At 33.6% G+C, this 18,851-nt stretch overlaps 1 protein-coding gene across 3 annotated transcripts in view; it reads right to left on the reverse strand.

Moving 5' to 3' along the window:
* Positions 1-15,221, reverse strand: part of slc25a1b (slc25a1 solute carrier family 25 member 1b) — a 30,189-nt gene extending 14,968 nt beyond the window's left edge. For 2 of the 3 annotated variants that reach the window (XM_073914213.1, XM_073914214.1), the window contains exons 1-2: positions 14,951-15,191; positions 2,678-2,785 (exon numbers count right to left, since the gene is read on the reverse strand). In XM_073914213.1, the coding sequence (XP_073770314.1) occupies positions 2,678-2,785; positions 14,951-15,062 (220 nt within the window). In that variant the 5' untranslated portion in view covers positions 15,063-15,191. Of the gene's footprint in view, positions 1-2,677; positions 2,786-14,950 lie in introns of all 3 variants that reach the window. The other variant, NM_001326528.1, reaches the window with a different exon arrangement.
* Between the last annotated feature and the right edge of the window lie 3,630 nt (positions 15,222-18,851).

Below are 18,851 nucleotides of genomic sequence, written 5' to 3' on the forward strand. Positions count from 1 at the left end.
ATTTAATTATATATTTATTATTTAATAACATATTAATCGCATTAGTTTTACAGTAAGGTAATGTATGTAAATTCACAGTAAATTACTAACAGGTGGTTATGTTATACTCACAGTAAGTCATTGTGATTTTTTTTTTATTTACATGAAATTACGGTGATATTACAGCCATATAATGAACTTCATAGTAGATAGTAAAGTCCATTACTGTTATTTTACAGTACTGTAAAATACTACTTGTAGAAGTAACTATCTTGTTAAGATTACTGTGATTTAGCAGTGGGGGGTTGTAGTGGCACAGTAGGTAGTGCTGTCGCCTCACAGCAAGAAGGTCGCTGGGTCGAACCTCAGCTCAGTTGGCGTTTCTGTGTGGAGTTTGCATGTTCTCCCTGCATTTGTGTGGGTTTCCTTCGAGTGCTCCGGTTTCCCCCACAGTCCAAAGACATGCAGGTGAATTGGCTGGCTAAATTGTCCGTAGTGTATGTGTGTGTGGATGTTTCCCAGAGATGGGTTGCGGCTGGAAGGGCATCCGCTGGGTAAAAACGTGCTGGATAAGTTGGCGGTTCATTCCACTGTGGCAACCCCGTATTAATAAAGGGACTAAGCCGACAAGAAAATGAATGATTTAGCAGTATACCTCATTTAACTGTACAGCTATATTTATATCCCAGATTACTGTAATTTAACAGCTTGAGCTGTAGAATATCAAAGCAGATCTCAGTCGATCAATTTACGGTCATCTAAAGCACATCACACCTGTCCTCAGGTCTTTACACTGGCTGCCAGTTACATTCAGAATAGATTTTAAAGTATTATTACTGGTCTATAAATCACTAAATGGCCAAGGACCTAAATACATCACAGATATGCTCACTGAATACAAACCTAACAGATCACTCAGATCATTAGGATTATATAAACTAGAAGTTCCAAGAGTTCAGTCAAAGCAGGGTGAATCGGCTTTTAGCCACTATGCCCCTCGCTGCTGGAATCAGCTTCCAGAAATGATCAGATGTGCTCCAACATTAGGCACATTCAAATCAAGACTGAAAACACATCTGTTTAGCTGTGCCTTTACTGAATGAGCACTGTGCTGCGTCCGACAGATTGCACTATCATGTTTTTCTCTTCTTCTTCATTCTTTTATATCACATTTTACCTGTTTTTATGTTTTGTTTTGTTTTTACGCATTTTTATTATTTGTTTTTATTTTTATTTTACTTGTTTCTTTTATTCTTGTTTATGTAAAGCACTTTGAATTGCCATTGTGTATGAAATGTGCTATACAGGGCTCGAAATTGCGACCATTTTGGTCGCATATGCGCCCGAAAATTAATCGATGCGACCTCATAATATATTTGGGCGCATTAGTGCGACCTCTTTAGATTTTAAAAAAAAAAAACGTGCTGAATCGCTCTTCCCTGCCGCTATATTGGTTCATATGAGCTGTCATTCACTCAAGGTATTGCGCTGTTAGATGACAGGGAAGGAGCTTTTATGTCCACGGGAAATGCAAACGGCTAAAGAGTGAAAACTTAAAGCACACAGGTTTTCAAAGTGCAAACCCCACCTAAAGTTGAGGCGCAGATGAGAGCGATCATGACACGTGGTGAATATTGATCGCCAGCTGAGATCAATCGAGTACGTGCTTTTCGGAGAAGGTGGCCGAATCTAGATGCGTTGCATTCACTGCGTGTTCAGCGCAAATGTCCGCTAAAAGTCAAATCTAATGCTGTATCATCGCCAAAGAAGCTCGCCTTTACTAAGTTTACACTGAAACTGCGTCTCATAACACACAGCGGTATTGCGCCGGTGGACAACCTGCTCATAAATGGGGTCGGCTGACTCGCCTGCTTTTCCACAAACACAGAAAAATTAAAATCAGCTCAGACTGAACATTTAAATTGACACAAACTGAAACCAAAACTTTTAAAGAGTGATAGAAGTGAGACTTTACTTACTTTCTTTTGCCTATTCTTTCTTAAGGTGTATATTATTATTTTTTATTTAGTTACTGATGACTGTTTTGCAGCTTTCAGCCTTGAGTTTAATATTTTATTATAATCTTTTGTTTGTTTTGGAGCAGAAATATTATTTATTAAACTGACATGCATATATATGCTGTTTAGCAGTACAAAATAAATATTTATTACTGCAATGCTTCATTTTTGTTTGATGCAAACTATACATTTATTTTTCATAAAGTAACAGACTTTTTATAGCAGATAACTTACATTCAAGGCAGCATGATGATGAGAAATGGTATTCATTGTTACTATTATTGTCATTTTCATCATCATTAATATTCTAGAATTTTAATACATACACATTTTGGAATTATTGCACACAAATATCAATGTCATCTCAGCATTAGTTATAGTTGTTTCTGGTTTTTGTTAGTCCTAATTGATGTTGTTTTAAAATACAATAAGTCCCTTAAAATACAATTTGCAGCGGTGCTCACTCATTTTTGGTGGGTGCTCCTAAATTTTTTCTGGTGCTCCTAAATTTTTGAAGTTGGGAGCACCGGTGCTTCCAAGTAAAAAAGTTAATTTCGAGCCCTGCTATATAAATAAACTTGCCTTGCCTTGCCTAAAGAAATGAAAATTCTGTCATCATTGTAGCAGAAAGGTAAATAAAAATGTAAAAAAAAAAAAAAAACATGTGGTCAGATACACACCAATGCCTTTGTAGCGAGGCGGGTTTGCCTTCTCATCTAGCTGGAGCTGAGTTTTCACATACTCTGTAGGAAACGTGATGCAGATCTCAATCCCTCCAGCAATCCCACCTGCAAAAACAGAGAACATGAATAATATAAGCCTCAATTATAAAACAAGGATTATTTTGTTTAAAAAAATTAAAGGACAATTAGTACAAATCAAATATTCCATCATGCATATTTTATTTATATTTCAGAACTCAATGTGTATGTTTTTCCTTATCTATTATGCACCTTTTAACAAGATGTAAAATAAGTCTCTGATGTCTCTCGAGTGCGTGTATGTGACGTTTCAGCTCTAAGTACCGTACTAATAATGTGTTATAACTCTTTGATGTTGCCCCTTTTAGGCTTTGATCCAAATTGCACCATTTTGGTGACTGTCGCTTTAAATTCAAATGAGGTTGTGTTCAAGAGAGGGTGGAGCTACAAATGCCTGTGTGTCGGCATAGTGGCAGATAAAAAAACAAGACTAAAGTTATTTCTGTGAAAAAAGTGTCTCAAAAGAAGGCTACAGTGTTCATTTGTGCATCCTAAAACTCCACGTTTATAATCCTCGCAGTTGTTGACATTATCTTCTGCAGATACAGCATGATAACTCTAATAGCCTGCTTCTTAGTCAGGGCTGTTTATGCTAATGAGGGAGAGATGGTCGCTAGTGGGCGGGGCTTTCCCCCTTTGATGACACATACAAAGGGAGAATGCCAATCAAAGTGTTTCTGCAGGCTGTTTTTATCAAGTGTGATAATAAAAATAGAGTTAATACATTTTCATCAGTTAGGCTATATGGATTCACACACTGCTGCCACACAACTGTGTTTAAACCCCTTATGAAAGTGATTTTTGCGTAATAGGTGCCCTTTAAGAAAATGAGTGTGGCGCAAACATCACTATTATAATGTAAGCTTGTCCGTTTTAGGGAGCATGGTTCCAAAGAACTGGGTAAAACTAATATATTACAATTTTAAGCCTATTATACTCTTTAAAAAACATAGTAGATACTTTAAACAGTACTTTCCTTACAGAGTAACTTACTAATTAACACATTTAGTTACTTTTAAATCTTTTAAAATCTTCTCTGGGTGCTCCGGTTTCCCCCACAGTCCGAACACATGTGCTATAGGGGAATTGGATGAGCTAAGTTGGCCATAAAGTATGAGTGTGTGTGAAAGTGAGAGTGTATGGATGTTTCCCAGTGATGGGTTGCAGCTGGAAGGGCATACACTGCGTAAAACATATGCAGGTATAGTTGGCAGTTCATTCTGCTTTGGTGACCCCTAATAAATAAGAGACTAAGCCAAAGGAAAATGAATGAATATTACAGTATATTATATTATATTATATTATATTATATTATATTATATTATATTATATTATATTATATTATATTATATTATATTATATTATATTAATGATATTATATTACATTATATTATATTATATTATATATTATATTATATTACAGTATTATATTATATTATATTATATTACAGTATTATATTATATTATATTACAGCATTATATTATATTATATTATATTATATTATATTATATAACAGTATTATATTATATTATATTACAGCATTATATTATATTATATTACAGTATTATATTATATTATATTATATTATATTATATTATATTATATTATATTATATTATATAACAGTATTATATTATATTATATTACAGCATTATATTATATTATATTACAGTATTATATTATATTATAGCATTATATTATATTATATAACAGTATTATATTATATTATATTACAGCATTATATTATATTATATTACAGTATTATATTATATTATATTATATTATATTATATTATATTATATTATATTCATTCATTTTCTTTTCAGCTTAGTCTCTTTATTAATCTGGTGAATCCACAGCGGAATGAACCACCAACTTATCCAGCATATGTTTTATGCAGCGGATGCCCTTTCAACAGCAAACAATCACTGGGAAACATCCATACACACTCAATCACACTCATACACTACGGTCAATTTTAGCATACCCAATTCACCTACAGCGCATGCGTTTGGACTATTGGGGAAACCAGAGCACCCGGAGGAAACCCATGCCACCAACACGGGGAGAACATGCAAACTCCACACAGAAATGCCAACTGACCCAGCCGAGGCTCGAACCAGTGACCTTCTACAGGCGAATTGGTTAGGCTTAATTGTCCGTAGTGTATGAGTGTGAATGAGTGTGTATGGATGTTTCCCAGAGATGGGTTGCAGCAGGAATGGCATCCGCTGCGTAAAACATATGCTGGATAAGTTGGCGGTTCATTCCGCTGTGGTGACCCCAGATTAATAAAGGGACTAAGCCGAAGAGAAAATGAAAGAATGAAGTTTTGGTGTAATTGTAATTTTCTTTTGTTCATTGGGGAAGAGTTGGTAATAATATTTGCTTTCATTTTTATGTAAAACTATCCTGTTATTGCTGTAAAAGTTTTATAAACAGATTAAAACACAGTATAACATGTACACATTTATAAGAACAGTTTTCTATATGAAAGTATTGTAAATAGCAATTCATTCTTATCTTAAATTAAAGACCTATGTTTTCAGACTCCAGTGTCACATGATCAATTTCAGCACATTAGATTTGAATGAGATTCAGATTCGAATATTTTTGTGCAGCTTTATATTTTTGTGAAATCAGCGATACATTTTACTAGACTTTTTGATGAACAAACAAAACATCTTGCATTTGACAAAAATAGAAATAGAATGGAAAAATATTGTGATTTTTTGTCCAGCAGTCTCACCTCACCTCTTCACCTCTATGTGGATAATAAAGGGTATGAATGACATTTGCTTCTCCACCTTAAGTGTGTGTGGGTTGAGCACATCTGTAGCTCAGCAGCAGGCGGCAGCAAAGGAGGTGTGTCTATCTTCTTATTGGCTAAAATATTCCGCCCCCCTACTGCTTGCACTGATGGGTGTGACAGAGAAACAAACGTCCTGCTCTTTAATCAGATCGCAACTTTACTGACATGCACTCGTTTAACTGAGCCGTGTGTGTAGAGAATCTTCAGGTGAACAATCTGATGAATATTTCAACAGGCAAACACTACTACAGTTAAAGTAGTCAATTATTCACCCTCCTGTGAATTTTCTTTTCTAAATATTTCCCAAATGATGTTTAACAGATTCAGGAATTTTTCCACAGTATTTCCTATAATATTATTTCTTCTGGAGAATGTCTTATTTGTTTTATTTCGGCTAGAATAAAAGCAGTTTTTAACTTTTAAGGTCAATATTATATAATAGTATATTATATTATATTATATTATATTACAATATATTATATTATATTATATTATATTATATTATATTATATCACAGTATTATATTATATTATATTATATTATATTATATTATATTATATTATATTATATTATATTATATTACATTATATTATAATATATTATATTATATTATATTATATTATATTATATTATATTATATTATATTATATTATATTATAATATATTATATTATATTATATTATTTTATATTATATTATATTATATTATATCACAGTATTATATTACATCACAGTATTATATAATATTATATAATATTATATAATATTATATTATATTATATTATAATATATTATATCATATGATATTATTTTATATTATATTATATTATATCACATTATTATATTATATTATATTATATTATATTATATTATATTATATTATAATATATTATAATATATTATATTATATTATTTTATATTATATTATATTATATCACAGTATTATATTATATTATATTATATTATATCACAGTATTATATTATATTATATTATATTATATCACAGTATTATATTATATTATATTATATTATATCACAGTATTATATTATATTATATTATATTATATTATATTATATTATATTATATTATATTATATTATATCACAGTATTATATTATATTATATTATATTATATTATATTATATTATATTATATTATACAATGACTTGCCTAATTACCCTAACCTGTCTAATTAACCTAGTTAAGACTTTTAATGTCACTTTAAGCTGAATACTAGTATCTTGAAAAATATCTAGTCAAATATTGTTTACTGTCATCATGGCGAAGATAAAAGAAATCAGTTATTAGAAATGAGTTATTAAAAAAAATCTTCTTTCCATTCAACAGTAATTGGGGGGAAAATATTGAGGAGGCCTAATAATTCTGACTTCAACTGTATATACGTTCCAGAAGTAAACATTAGTACTCAGAGTTTGCTCTTTCATAGCTTAGAAGAGTTATTTTTCATTTCTGTAATAACATTGTCTGAGGTGTTTCAGCCAAGATAAACACAAATGAATCATAAAGTAAGATTATATAAGTATAAAATGAGGTGGCTTGGTGGCTCAGTGGTTAGCACTGTCGCCTCACAGCAAGAAGGTTGCTGATTCGAGTCCTTTTGGCATTTCTGTGTGGAGTTTGCATGTTCTCCCCGTGTTGGCTTGGGTGTCCTCCAGGTGCTCCGGTTTCCCCCACAGTCCAAACACATGCGCTACAGATGAATTGAATAAACTAAATTGACTGTAGTGTATGAGTGTGAATGAGTGTGTGTGGGTGTTTCCTAGTACTGGGTTGCAGCTGGAAAGGCATCCACTGTGTAAAACATATGCTGGATAAGTTGCAGGTTAATTCCACCGTGGTAATCCCTGATTAATAAAGGAACTAAGCCGAAAACAAAATTAATGAATGACTTCACAATGCAATCAATTTTACCTGATGCGTTTCCCTAAACTGCCTTTTCTCCTCATTGTTTCTGCTGATTCCCTGAACTGATGTTGTTTCGTTATGTCTGTGCGATCTCATAATGTCTTGGGGTTTTGTGTTAATATTTACAGACACGTTTTCCTAACTAAATCAGTTTATACCAGTTTAGCAGGTCTGAACATAACTGACAAGTGCATTTCTGTCTTGTACTGGTTAAACGACAGGATATCGGCTCAAATGTTCAGCCTGTCGGACCTGCTGGTTTCCTTATTTGAGCCACAGAAACTGCCCTGAGGGAGAACACTGATGTAAAATTATACTTAAACTTAAACTTAATTACTGTAATTTGTTACAGCTAAAATCTTAAGTTCTTCCTCAAAGTATAGTTTAACCTTGGTTCAAAATTTAAAATATAATTTAGTCTAAATCAATAATATATATATATATATATATATATATATTTTGTGCTCAAGAAAAAACAACTTAAAATAAAAATAAAAATATTGTTTACTATAAATACACAAATATTTTTTTTCCTTCGGACAACATACATTTTTATTATGGAAAAACTAATTTACATTTTTTACCCCTTGATCAATGTTTAATTTTGCTTTGAACCAACCTAAAAATTGCTGTAATTTTATTCATTTATTTTCTTTCAGCTTAAGGCTGATTGATACTTCTGCATCGCCCTATGTGTGGACCCATAGCCCTCGCCGTGGCCGTCGACGTCGCTGACGCGCACCTCTCAAAAAATTTAACAACACGTTGCAACGACGCGTAGTTCAAGCTCTGTCATTGATCGGCTTGGCAGCGCTGACAAGTGTGGGCGGAGGTGAGAGCCGCGTGAGCCTGATGGAGCGAGTGTTTACAAGTTGAGTTAAATTCTGTAACGTAATATTCTGTAATGCATTTATACAGAAAACATCCATCATCTAAATGACATGCATCTAAACAGTCTCTGGATTAATGCGTGTAAAGATTTTGGAGATCTTCTTGGACACTTTTAATGCTTCCAAATAGTTTGCTGCATGTCTTAAGGTATGATGCAATCTATCTTCTATGTGTGATTAGACTGGACAGGAATCACAGACCGTTCGCGCCCGCGCTGTTCTCGCAGGAAAATCCGCCGACTCGGCTGACTCGACTGCCCTCCTCTTCCCTTCCTCCTTCCCTAAACCCGAGCGACGGTTCGCAAAAGCCGTCCAGAAAAAAAAAAAAAAAGCAAAAGCCCTTGTCTTCGTTTTCGACCGCGTTTTCGGATCCCGCCGCGTTCTCGCCCTTATTTTTCGGATTCCGTTGTTCGTCTTACCACTGTTCCCCGGACTCGATCCCGGTCGTCGTCCCCGCGGCCGGCTCCTCCTCCGGGGCCTCCGCTCCGCCGACGCAATGCTTTGAGCTAAGCGGACAAACTGGTTGCATCGGGAATGGGCCGGCGAGCGCGAAGAGGAGGGGCGGAGCGGCGCCGCACCGCCCTGCAGCGTTCGCTCGAAAAAAACTAAACGCGGCCTTACGTACCTCCGGCCATGTAAATCGCGGTCTCCAGAAACGTCCGCGGGGCTACGTTTCCAGAATGAGCTTGGGTTGAATGTATTTGAGAGCACTTGTTATGCTCTTGAGTTGGGATAGGGGTTGGGTTATGGACAGGTTTGGTGGTATGGGTAGGTTTAAGGGTGGGTTAAGGTGTAAGGGATGGTCAACAGTGTATTTACAAATGTAATTACAAACAGATGTAATTACATACATGTATTCAATCAAGCATAAGTACACAGTAAATACATGTATTTACACAATAAGTACATTGTAACAAACTATTAGTTCCTGTGTAAGTACATATTAGCTAAGGCCATTTAATATAAAGCGGGACCGATTTTTCTAATCCAAATAGACAGGAAAAAATAAAGTAGTGACTGCATGTTGAAGGAGAACAGTGTAGTAAAAGAAAGATACTGCACTAAAAATGCACTCAAGGGAAAGTAAAATTCCAGAGAAAAGCTACTCCATTACAGTAATTTGAGTATTTGTTACTTTACATCACTGAATACTACAAGTTCCCTTTCGTAGAATTGCATGAAACTACCTGCTGTATCAGTACTAGGGGAAATGTCATGGTCAAACTCAGATTGCTCCACATATAACTGAACGTAAAAATCCCTTTACAATGTGAACTGTGAGTGAAGCGAGACACGTTTGATCAATGCTGAACTCCTTACTGATGAATGGCACACTTAATCATGCTTGAAAATCAAACAAAGTGAGCCTCTATGATGCAATCAATGGCCGTGTGTTTGTAGTGTGACGTGGTGTTTCTGCTGAGCCATCCATTCATGCTGGAGCACTGGTATTACTGGTCTATAATTGACAGATTAGCCCAAAGGAACATTGTTTTTGTGGTGGAGCAAGTTGTGATCTAATTATAAATCATCAAGACAGAAATGTTTGGAATTAGCAATTAAAAACGGATAGTTGACCCAAAAGAGAAAATTCTGTCACTGTTTACTTATTTAAAAGCTGTTTTAGTTTCTTTCTTGACATACTCAAATTTAGATAACAGTCCAATTTTATCAGCCAAAAATGCAAAAAGCCAAAGACAAAAATGTATGGAATCAGCAGTTAAAAGGATAGTTCAACCAAATATTTCAATTCTGTCATCATTTAAACTCTTTTAACTTGCTCAAAAGCTGTTTTAGTTTCTTTTTTTGATATACTCAAACGAAGATAACACTTTAGATTAAAAAGAATTAAGGTCAATATTATCAGCCCCCTTTTTTATACAAATCTCGAAGACAAAAATGTAAAAACAAATTGCAATTAAAGACTAAAATTTCAGTTCTGACACTGTTTACTCACCCTTTACTTATTAAAAATCTGTTAGTTTCTTTCTTGTTATACTTAATGAAGGTAACACTTCAGATTAGAAAAAAATTAAGGTAAAAAAATTATCCTAGTTAAGACTTTAAATTGCACTTTAAGCTGATATTAGTATATTCTAAAAATATTATGTACACATCATGGCAAAGACAAAAAAGTTTGTTATTAAATTGGTTATTAAAACTATTATGCTTAAAAATGTGTTGAATAAACAAAGTTTCTTTCTTCCGAAGACATGCTCAAATGACGATAGTGTTCAAAAACAAAATTTGACTTCCATAGTATTTTTTTATCTACCATGGATGTTAATGTCTGCTTTTTACGGGGCTATATTTGTCTTAATATTAATTCATGCAAAACAAAAATGATCGAAATCAAGTATTTAGATATATAAAAAAAAAACAATTCATGCGCATTCAAAATGTTTTGTACAATGGTATACATGTTTAAATGTTGTTTGCATTTGCGAAATGTATTTCATTAATTATTTATTTTATTCATTCATTTTCTTTTCGGCTTAGTCCCTTTATTAATCCAGGGTCGCCACAGCGGAATGAACCGCCAACTTATCCAGCACGTTTTTACGCAGCGGATGCCCTTTCAGCCGCAACCCATCTCTGGGAAACATGAACACACACTTATTCACACATAAACTATGGACAATTTAGCCTACCCAATTCTACATGTCTTTGGACTGAGGGGGAAACCGGAGCAACCGGAGGATATATATATATATATATATATATATATATATATATATATATATATATATATATATATATATATATATATATATATATATACAGTTGAAGTCAGAATTATTAGCCCCCCTTTGATTTTTTTTACTTTTTCAAATATTTCCCAAATGAATTAATGAATTTCTTTTTTGTGCACCTGAATTTGGTTTTACAGCTTTTTTTATGTGAATTATTATTGAGACTAATCTAACTCCATAACCCTTTTCCCAACATTCTTCAGAATAACTTGTTTTGTGTTCAAAATAACGAGAATATAATACATGCATATTTTGTGCATATGAATTTGATTTCATGCATGTGAACTTGGATATGCATTTGTATTTTTTCCCCCATTAATTAATATTGACAATAATCTAGCTCCCTAGCTTCTCCCCCAACATTCTTCTGAACATCTTGATTTGTGTTCGACAGAAGAAAGAAACTCATAAGTAGGGCCAGACGGAATCTGCGGAGGTTTTTTGCTATTTCTGCAGAAAATTTTGGTAAAAATCTGCGGATTTCTGCGCAATTATTTTGGGAGTATCCAGCGGAGTATCATAACTAAAACCTTAATATATAAAATAAAAGTAATAAATTACTGAATAAAAACTGAATAAATTAGTCAAATAAAAGTAAAAAAGTAATTAAAAAGATTTAATGATGGGCTAAAAGTCTGCAGAAATCGGTGGAATTCTGCGGAAAATCTGCGGAATTCTGCACGCGCAGATTCCGTGTGGGCCTACTCATGTTAAGAACCACTTGAGTGTAAGTAAATGGTGAGGAAAAGTTCATTTAACTGTCCCTTTAATTGTTAATACGAATATATACAGGGTAAAGAGGCAAGGAAACAGTTTTTGTGTGTGTGCGTGTGTGTGTGTGTGTGTATATACTGTATAGTACACATGAATTTGGTTTCATGCATGTGAATTTCCCTTTGTACGTCTTGTTTTTTTTGCACAAATTATTATTGACACTAATCTAGCTCCATAGCTTCAGAATAAGTTCAGAAACAACTTGACCGTATGTAGTGAGAAAATGTTCATTTATGGGTGAACTGTCCCTTTAATTGCTAACACGAACACAAACAGGGTAAAGAAACTACGCAGGGTAAACATCCGCATCCATCAAATGCAAATCTACAGTTTCATAAATAAGTATGCGTGTAGTTGCGTGTTCAAACTATTAGCCACATATTTGGCAAGAACGAGACTCACAGACCGACTGCATTCCATGTTACTGTGTTAATGTGTCCATGCCACAGGCTCTGTCGTCAGGCCATCATTTCATCATGCATCCAGCACACATTTACCGCTCCACTGAGCAATTACTGACACCAGAATTAGGTTCATGCAGCGCATAATTTGACGTGAATGGAACTGTTGTGAGCTTCTCATTAACTGTGCACTGGCAAGACATTAACCACACTAACTAGGGACACTTTGAGGGAGATTTAAAATCATAATCGCAAGTTAAAACAGCATAATTTTGAGCTGTATAGTCAGAATTATGAGATAAAAAGTACCAATTTCAAGTTATAAGGTCCCAATTTCAAGTTCTAAAATTATATGGTGATTTAAAACAATATATATATACACTCACTTTTTGGAAAGTTGACCAATACACATATTAAACAAGGTAAATAAAGGATAAATAATAATGTAATGCCATGTTTTTGAGATATAAAGTGACAATTGCAAGTTATAACGTCATAATTTTGAGATAAAAAAGTCACAATTCCAAGTTCTAAAGTTATTTGGTGATTTAAAGCAATAGTAATAGGTATATTTATATATTCACGCTTGTGCAGAATTGACCATGTAAAAATATACATGCTATTAAAACGCATTATGACATATTAGTTGCAAATTTGAGAGAAAATGTGCGAAGAACATCATGATATCAGTAAGATATCAAATTAATCACGTAAATAAAGGTTAAATAATAATGTAATGCCATAATTCTGAGATATAAAGTCACAATAGCAAGTTATAATGTCATCTTTTGAGTTATATAGTCAGAATTATGAGTTATAAAGTCACAATTCCAGATCATAAAGTCAGATTTATGAGTTACAAAGTCATACGGTGATTTAAAACAATAATATTAGGTAAATATATAGTCCAACTTCAGGAGAATTTATCATTTAAAATATATATATGTTATTAAAACAACGTTATTACATATTAATTGCAAATTTGAGAGAAAATGTGCAAAGAATGTCAAGATATCATTAAAATATCCAATTGATTAGATAAATAAAGGTTAATTATTAATGTAATGCCATATTTCTGAGATTTAAAGTCACAATTGCAAGCTATAACGTCATAATTTTGAGATAAAAAGTCACAATTCCAAATTCTAAAGTTATTTGGTTATTTAAAGCAATAGTAATAGGTATATTTATATATTCACGCTTGTGCAAAATTGACCATGTAAAAATATACATGCTATTAAAATGATGTTATAACATATATTAGTTGCAAATTTTAGAGAAAATCTGCAAAGAACACCATGATATCAGTAAGATATCAGATTAATTAGGTAAATAAAGGTTAAATAATAATGTAATGCCATAATTCTGAGATATAAATCATAATTGCAAGTTATAACGTCATAATTTTAAGTTATATAATCAGAATTATGAGATAAAAAGTACCAATTTCAAGTTATAAAGTCCCAATTTCAAGTTATAAAATTTTATGGTGATTTAAAACAATAGTATTTGGTATATATTATGTATATTCCCACTTTTGGAGAATTGACCAATTAATATACATATAGATATGTTGTTAAAACGACGTTATTAAATATTAATTGCAAATCTGAGAGAAAATGTGCAAAAAACGTCATGATATCAATTATCAAATATCAACAATTTCAAGTTATAAAGTTATATGTTGATGTAAAACGATAGTATTAGGTATGTATATATATATATATATATATATATATATATATATATATATACCTACTTTTTAGAGAATTGACCATTTAATATACTTATAGATATGTTGTTAAAACAATGTTATTACACATTAATTGCAAATTTGAGAGGAAATGTGCAAACAAAGTCAAGATATCAGTAAGATATCAAATTAATCATGTAAATAAAAGTTAAATAATGCGATGCAAATTTTTTTATGTAATGAAAATGCAAAATGATAATCTCTTGATTTTGGGCTGAAATGTGACACGGTTTCCTAAGACTTTTTGACACATATCGCAGGCATGGTTGTAACTTCAGAACTGTTACATTATTATATACACACAAACACAACATTGAGATAAATTTGGCTTTATATTCGCACATTCTGACTTTCTCCTCAAAGATGTAATGTATTTTGAGTGGGTAAATCATATTAGCAGCCAATGGCTATCAAAGTACAACACTGTTTAGTCGATTAAAGAGTGCTAATGTTGTTTTGAAGTCATACTTGCATGCTATTTCAGACCCAATATTCAAAGTACCATAGTAAACAATATGAGGAGTGTGTTACAAGTTGTCACTGAATGAATGTGCGAATATAAAACCTACTTTACCTCAATAAACACAACAAAGTTCTGTAGTAACTTTGTAATAGAGTTCATGAGTTACTTTTATACCAGTTCCAGTGAAAAAGCAGTCTGAATGAGTCACACACACACACACACATATATCACAGTCCACTCAATAATACTCGCCTGTGTAGTGATGTTGACTACAGCCCTGTGGGGGATCAGAGCAAGTCAGCAGAGGACTGTAAACAGTGTGGATGACAGTGCAAAAACTGCTGCTCTGGAGTCAGCCACAGCATTAACACAAACCTTTGTTTCTTCAATGTTTCACAAGCAAAAAATTAAAGACACTTACCAGCTAAAATGGCTTTTCCAGGGTGTGTGAGTTTGGCTTGTCCGGCGGGCGCAGCGGCGGATAAACAGTGCGGTCTGTGGAAAGGACTCACGAATTTTGGGCTACCTGACATTTTTCTTGTTTTAAAACGGGGTCTGCGGACAAACCAGCAGCAGAAATGGTGTAAGTTGTGCAAACGGTGATCATAAGTGAAGTGACGGGCTCGCGAGGTGTTTTGACAGCTCAAAGTTTCCTGCTCTCTGTCAGCAGGGCAGGCGGGCTCGGTGTGTGAACTGTGAATGTGCTGTAGAGACTCTCAGTAGGGGCGCCATTCTCTTAAGGTGGAACGAAGTAGTTCATCTCAATTAAAACAAAATGTTATTGCGACTTTTCATCTTAAAAATGCGTGATACAAACTCTCAGTTTAGAAGTCAATTATCAGGTATAGACTGAATTCTGAGCTGTAATTATATCATTTTGAGTTATATTCAGATTTATGAGTTTTAAAGTTACAATTCTGAGTTATAATAAAGTCAGAGTTATGAGTTTTACAGAATTATGAGTTATATAGTAAGAATTCTGAGTTATAAACTCACAATTCCAAGTTATAACATCATCATTTTGAGTTATAAAGTCAGAATTATAAGTTATAAAGAAGTCACAGTTGCAAGTTTTAACGTCAAACTTTTGAGTTATATGGTCAGTATTATGAGTTATAAAGTCAGAATTATGAATTATAAAGTCGCAATTCTGAGTTGTAAATTCACAATTTCGAGTTATAAAGTCAGTATTATGAGTTATAAAGTCAGTATTATGAGTTATAAGGTCAGTTTTATGAGTTATAGAGTTAGTATTATGAGTTATAAAGTCATAAAGTCATTATTATGAGTTATATAGTCAGTATTCTGAGTTATAAAGTTAGTTTTATGAGTTATAGAGTCAGTATTAAGAGTTATAAAGTCAGTATTCTGAGTTATAAAGTCAGTTTTATGAGTTATAGAGTCAGTATTCTGAGTTATAAAGTCATAAAGTCATAATTATGAGTTATATAGTCAGTATTCTGAGTTATAAAGTCATAAAGTCATTATTATTAGTTATATAGTCAGTATTCTGAGTTATAAAGTCATAAAGTCATTATTATGAGTTATATAGTCAGTATTTTGAGTTATAAAGTTAGTTTTATGAGTTATAGAGTCAGTATTATGAGTTATAAAGTCAGTATTCTGAGTTATAAAGTCAGTTTTATGAGTTATAGAGTCAGTATTCTGAGTTATAAAGTCATAAAGTCATAATTATGAGTTATATAGTCAGTATTCTGAGTTATAAAGTCATAAAGTCATAATTATGAGTTATATAGTCAGTATTTTGAGTTATAAAGTCATAAAGTCATTTTTATTAGTTATATAGTCAGTATTCTAAATTATAAAGTCATAAAGTCATAATTATGAGTTATATAGTCAGTATTCTGAGTTATAAGATCAGTTTTATGAGTTATAGAGTTAGTATTATGAGTTATAAAGTCATAAAGTCATTATTATGAGTTATATAGTCAGTATTCTGAGTTATAAGGTCAGTTTTATGAGTTATAGAGTTAGTATTATGAGTTATAAAGTCATAAAGTCATTATTATGAGTTATATAGTCAGTATTATGAGTTATAAAGTCATAAAGTCATTATTATTAGTTATATAGTCAGTATTCTGAGTTATAAAGTCTGTATTATGAGTAACAGAGTCAGTATTATGAGTTATAAAGTCAGAATTATGAGTTATAAAGTCAGTATTATGAGTTATTGAGTCAGTATTATGAGTTACAAAGTCATAAAGTCATAATTATGAGTTATAAAGTCAGTAGTTATAGAGTCAGTATTATGAGTTACAGAGTCAGTATTATGAGTTATATAGTCAGTATTATGAGTTATAGAGTCAGTATTATTAGTTATAAAGTCAGTATTATGAGTTATAGAGTCAGTATTATGAGTTATATAGTCAGTATTATGAGTTATAGAGTCAGTATTATTAGTTATAAAGTCAGTATTATGAGTTATAGAGTAAGTATTATGAGTTATATAGTCAGTATTATGAGTTATAGAGTCAGTATTATTAGTTATAAAGTCAGTATTATGAGTTATAGAGTCAGTATTATGAGTTATAAAGTCAGTATTATGAGTTATAGAGTCAGTATTATTAGTTATAAAGTCAGTATTATGAGTTATAGAGTAAGTATTTCGAGTTATAAAATCAGAACTCTGAGTAAAGTTACAATTCTGAGTTTTAAAGTCAGTATTATGAGTTATAAAGTCACAATCATGATTATGATCACAAATTAAGCCCTGCCGAAATCCAACCAATAATGTTTTCAAAAGCACTGATTGACCTGCCCACCCACTTCCTTAAACCCAACCAATGGTGAGATTTTACCACATTCTCACCCTGTTATTTACTTGTTTATTTTATATTTTGGCTTTTGTCTTACCTGCTTTTTCGAACTGTTCTTCGCCGGACTCAAACCCTGTCGTCACGGTCAACTTCACTCCACCTCACAAGTCCAAAAATTGTCTACAGGGCTATGTTTTTTAAAATGAGCCTATAGGTCAAAACATATTTTGCATATTGCGATATCAATACAGAAATGATGTACCTATTTGTGCATGCACCATGTTTTATAATAGTCAGGAAGACTCAGAGATCATTCAGCATTTGCACATGTTTATTTACAAGAGGATTGTGCAGTGGGTTCAGGGGGGACTTGACTCTCTGAACTTTGCGTTCTTGCGCTGAATAGACGCCATGGAGAACTGAGAGGTTAACTCTTGTTCGGCAAAGTCTCCAGCTTCACTGAGGTCCTCCTTGTATGAGTGGAGCTCCATCACTTCACTCGACAAATATTCCGAATATACGAACGGAAGAGCAGCGGGAGAAATCCTCATATGATGAAGGACATGCTCCGGGAAGAGCTGCAACATCATGAGGGTCAGGAAACGCACTCAGAAGAGCACCTCGTCTTGTAGGAGGACGAACTGAGGAGCGGGAGAACATCTGATATGGTGAAGCACATGCTCCAGGCAGAGCAGCATCATCATGAGCGTCAGGAAACAGACTCCGAAGAGCTGCTCGCCTTGTAGGAGGACGAATAACTGCACCGTCAGGAGACACCATAGAGAGCTGCGAGGTAAACTCAAAGTCTCCAGCTTCACTGAAGTCCTCCTTGCTTCCATGGAGCTCCATCACATTGCTCATCCATGATTGCACCTCTTTATCTTCCTCCTTTTCCTTCCAAGCAATCGTTCGTCTCAATTGTCGAAGACTTTTAGGGAAGCTGCGGGCTTGGATCTCCTCATCCTCAATGTTGAGGAGCAGGATGTCTGGAGGAGATGCAGAGCACAGCTGAGGCTTTACTGGACTGAGAGGAGCAGCTCGTCTGGTAGGAGGACGAACTGAGGAGCAGCGGTGGGAGAACAGCTCATCTGCTGCAGGAATAGGACGTGGAGGAACAGGCCGTGATTTTGGAGACTCTGGCAGCGAGTTGATGTGAGTGGCTGGAAGAGCAAAGTCTCCAGAGACGCCTGAAAGCTCAGGTAGGTCTCCGTCATTGGGCCTCAGGACGGAAGGTTTGGCAGGAGTCAGCAGAGGTTTGACTGTCACCATAAGAGGCTTTGGCTCCTTCAGCTTTCTTCTGCGCTGTTTCTTCCTGCACTTTTTGTCGTTCTCAGTGCAGTAGATGGCTTCGTTTTCTGAACGTTTTTCAACCACCACCAATTCTTGCGGAGCACTCTGCTGTGTCTCCTTAACACGCAAGAAAGGTGTAAAACAGGCAAAAAGCTTTTGAAGGGCTCTGCTAAACAGCACCATCATGAAAAACTTAAGGCCGAAAATCAATTCAAGATAAAGGAACAGAAGCTGTGGATCACTGTTAACTCCTCG

Source organism: Danio rerio, chromosome 10, assembly GCF_049306965.1.
Source record: "Danio rerio strain Tuebingen ecotype United States chromosome 10, GRCz12tu, whole genome shotgun sequence".
Classification (NCBI taxonomy): domain Eukaryota; kingdom Metazoa; phylum Chordata; class Actinopteri; order Cypriniformes; family Danionidae; genus Danio; species Danio rerio.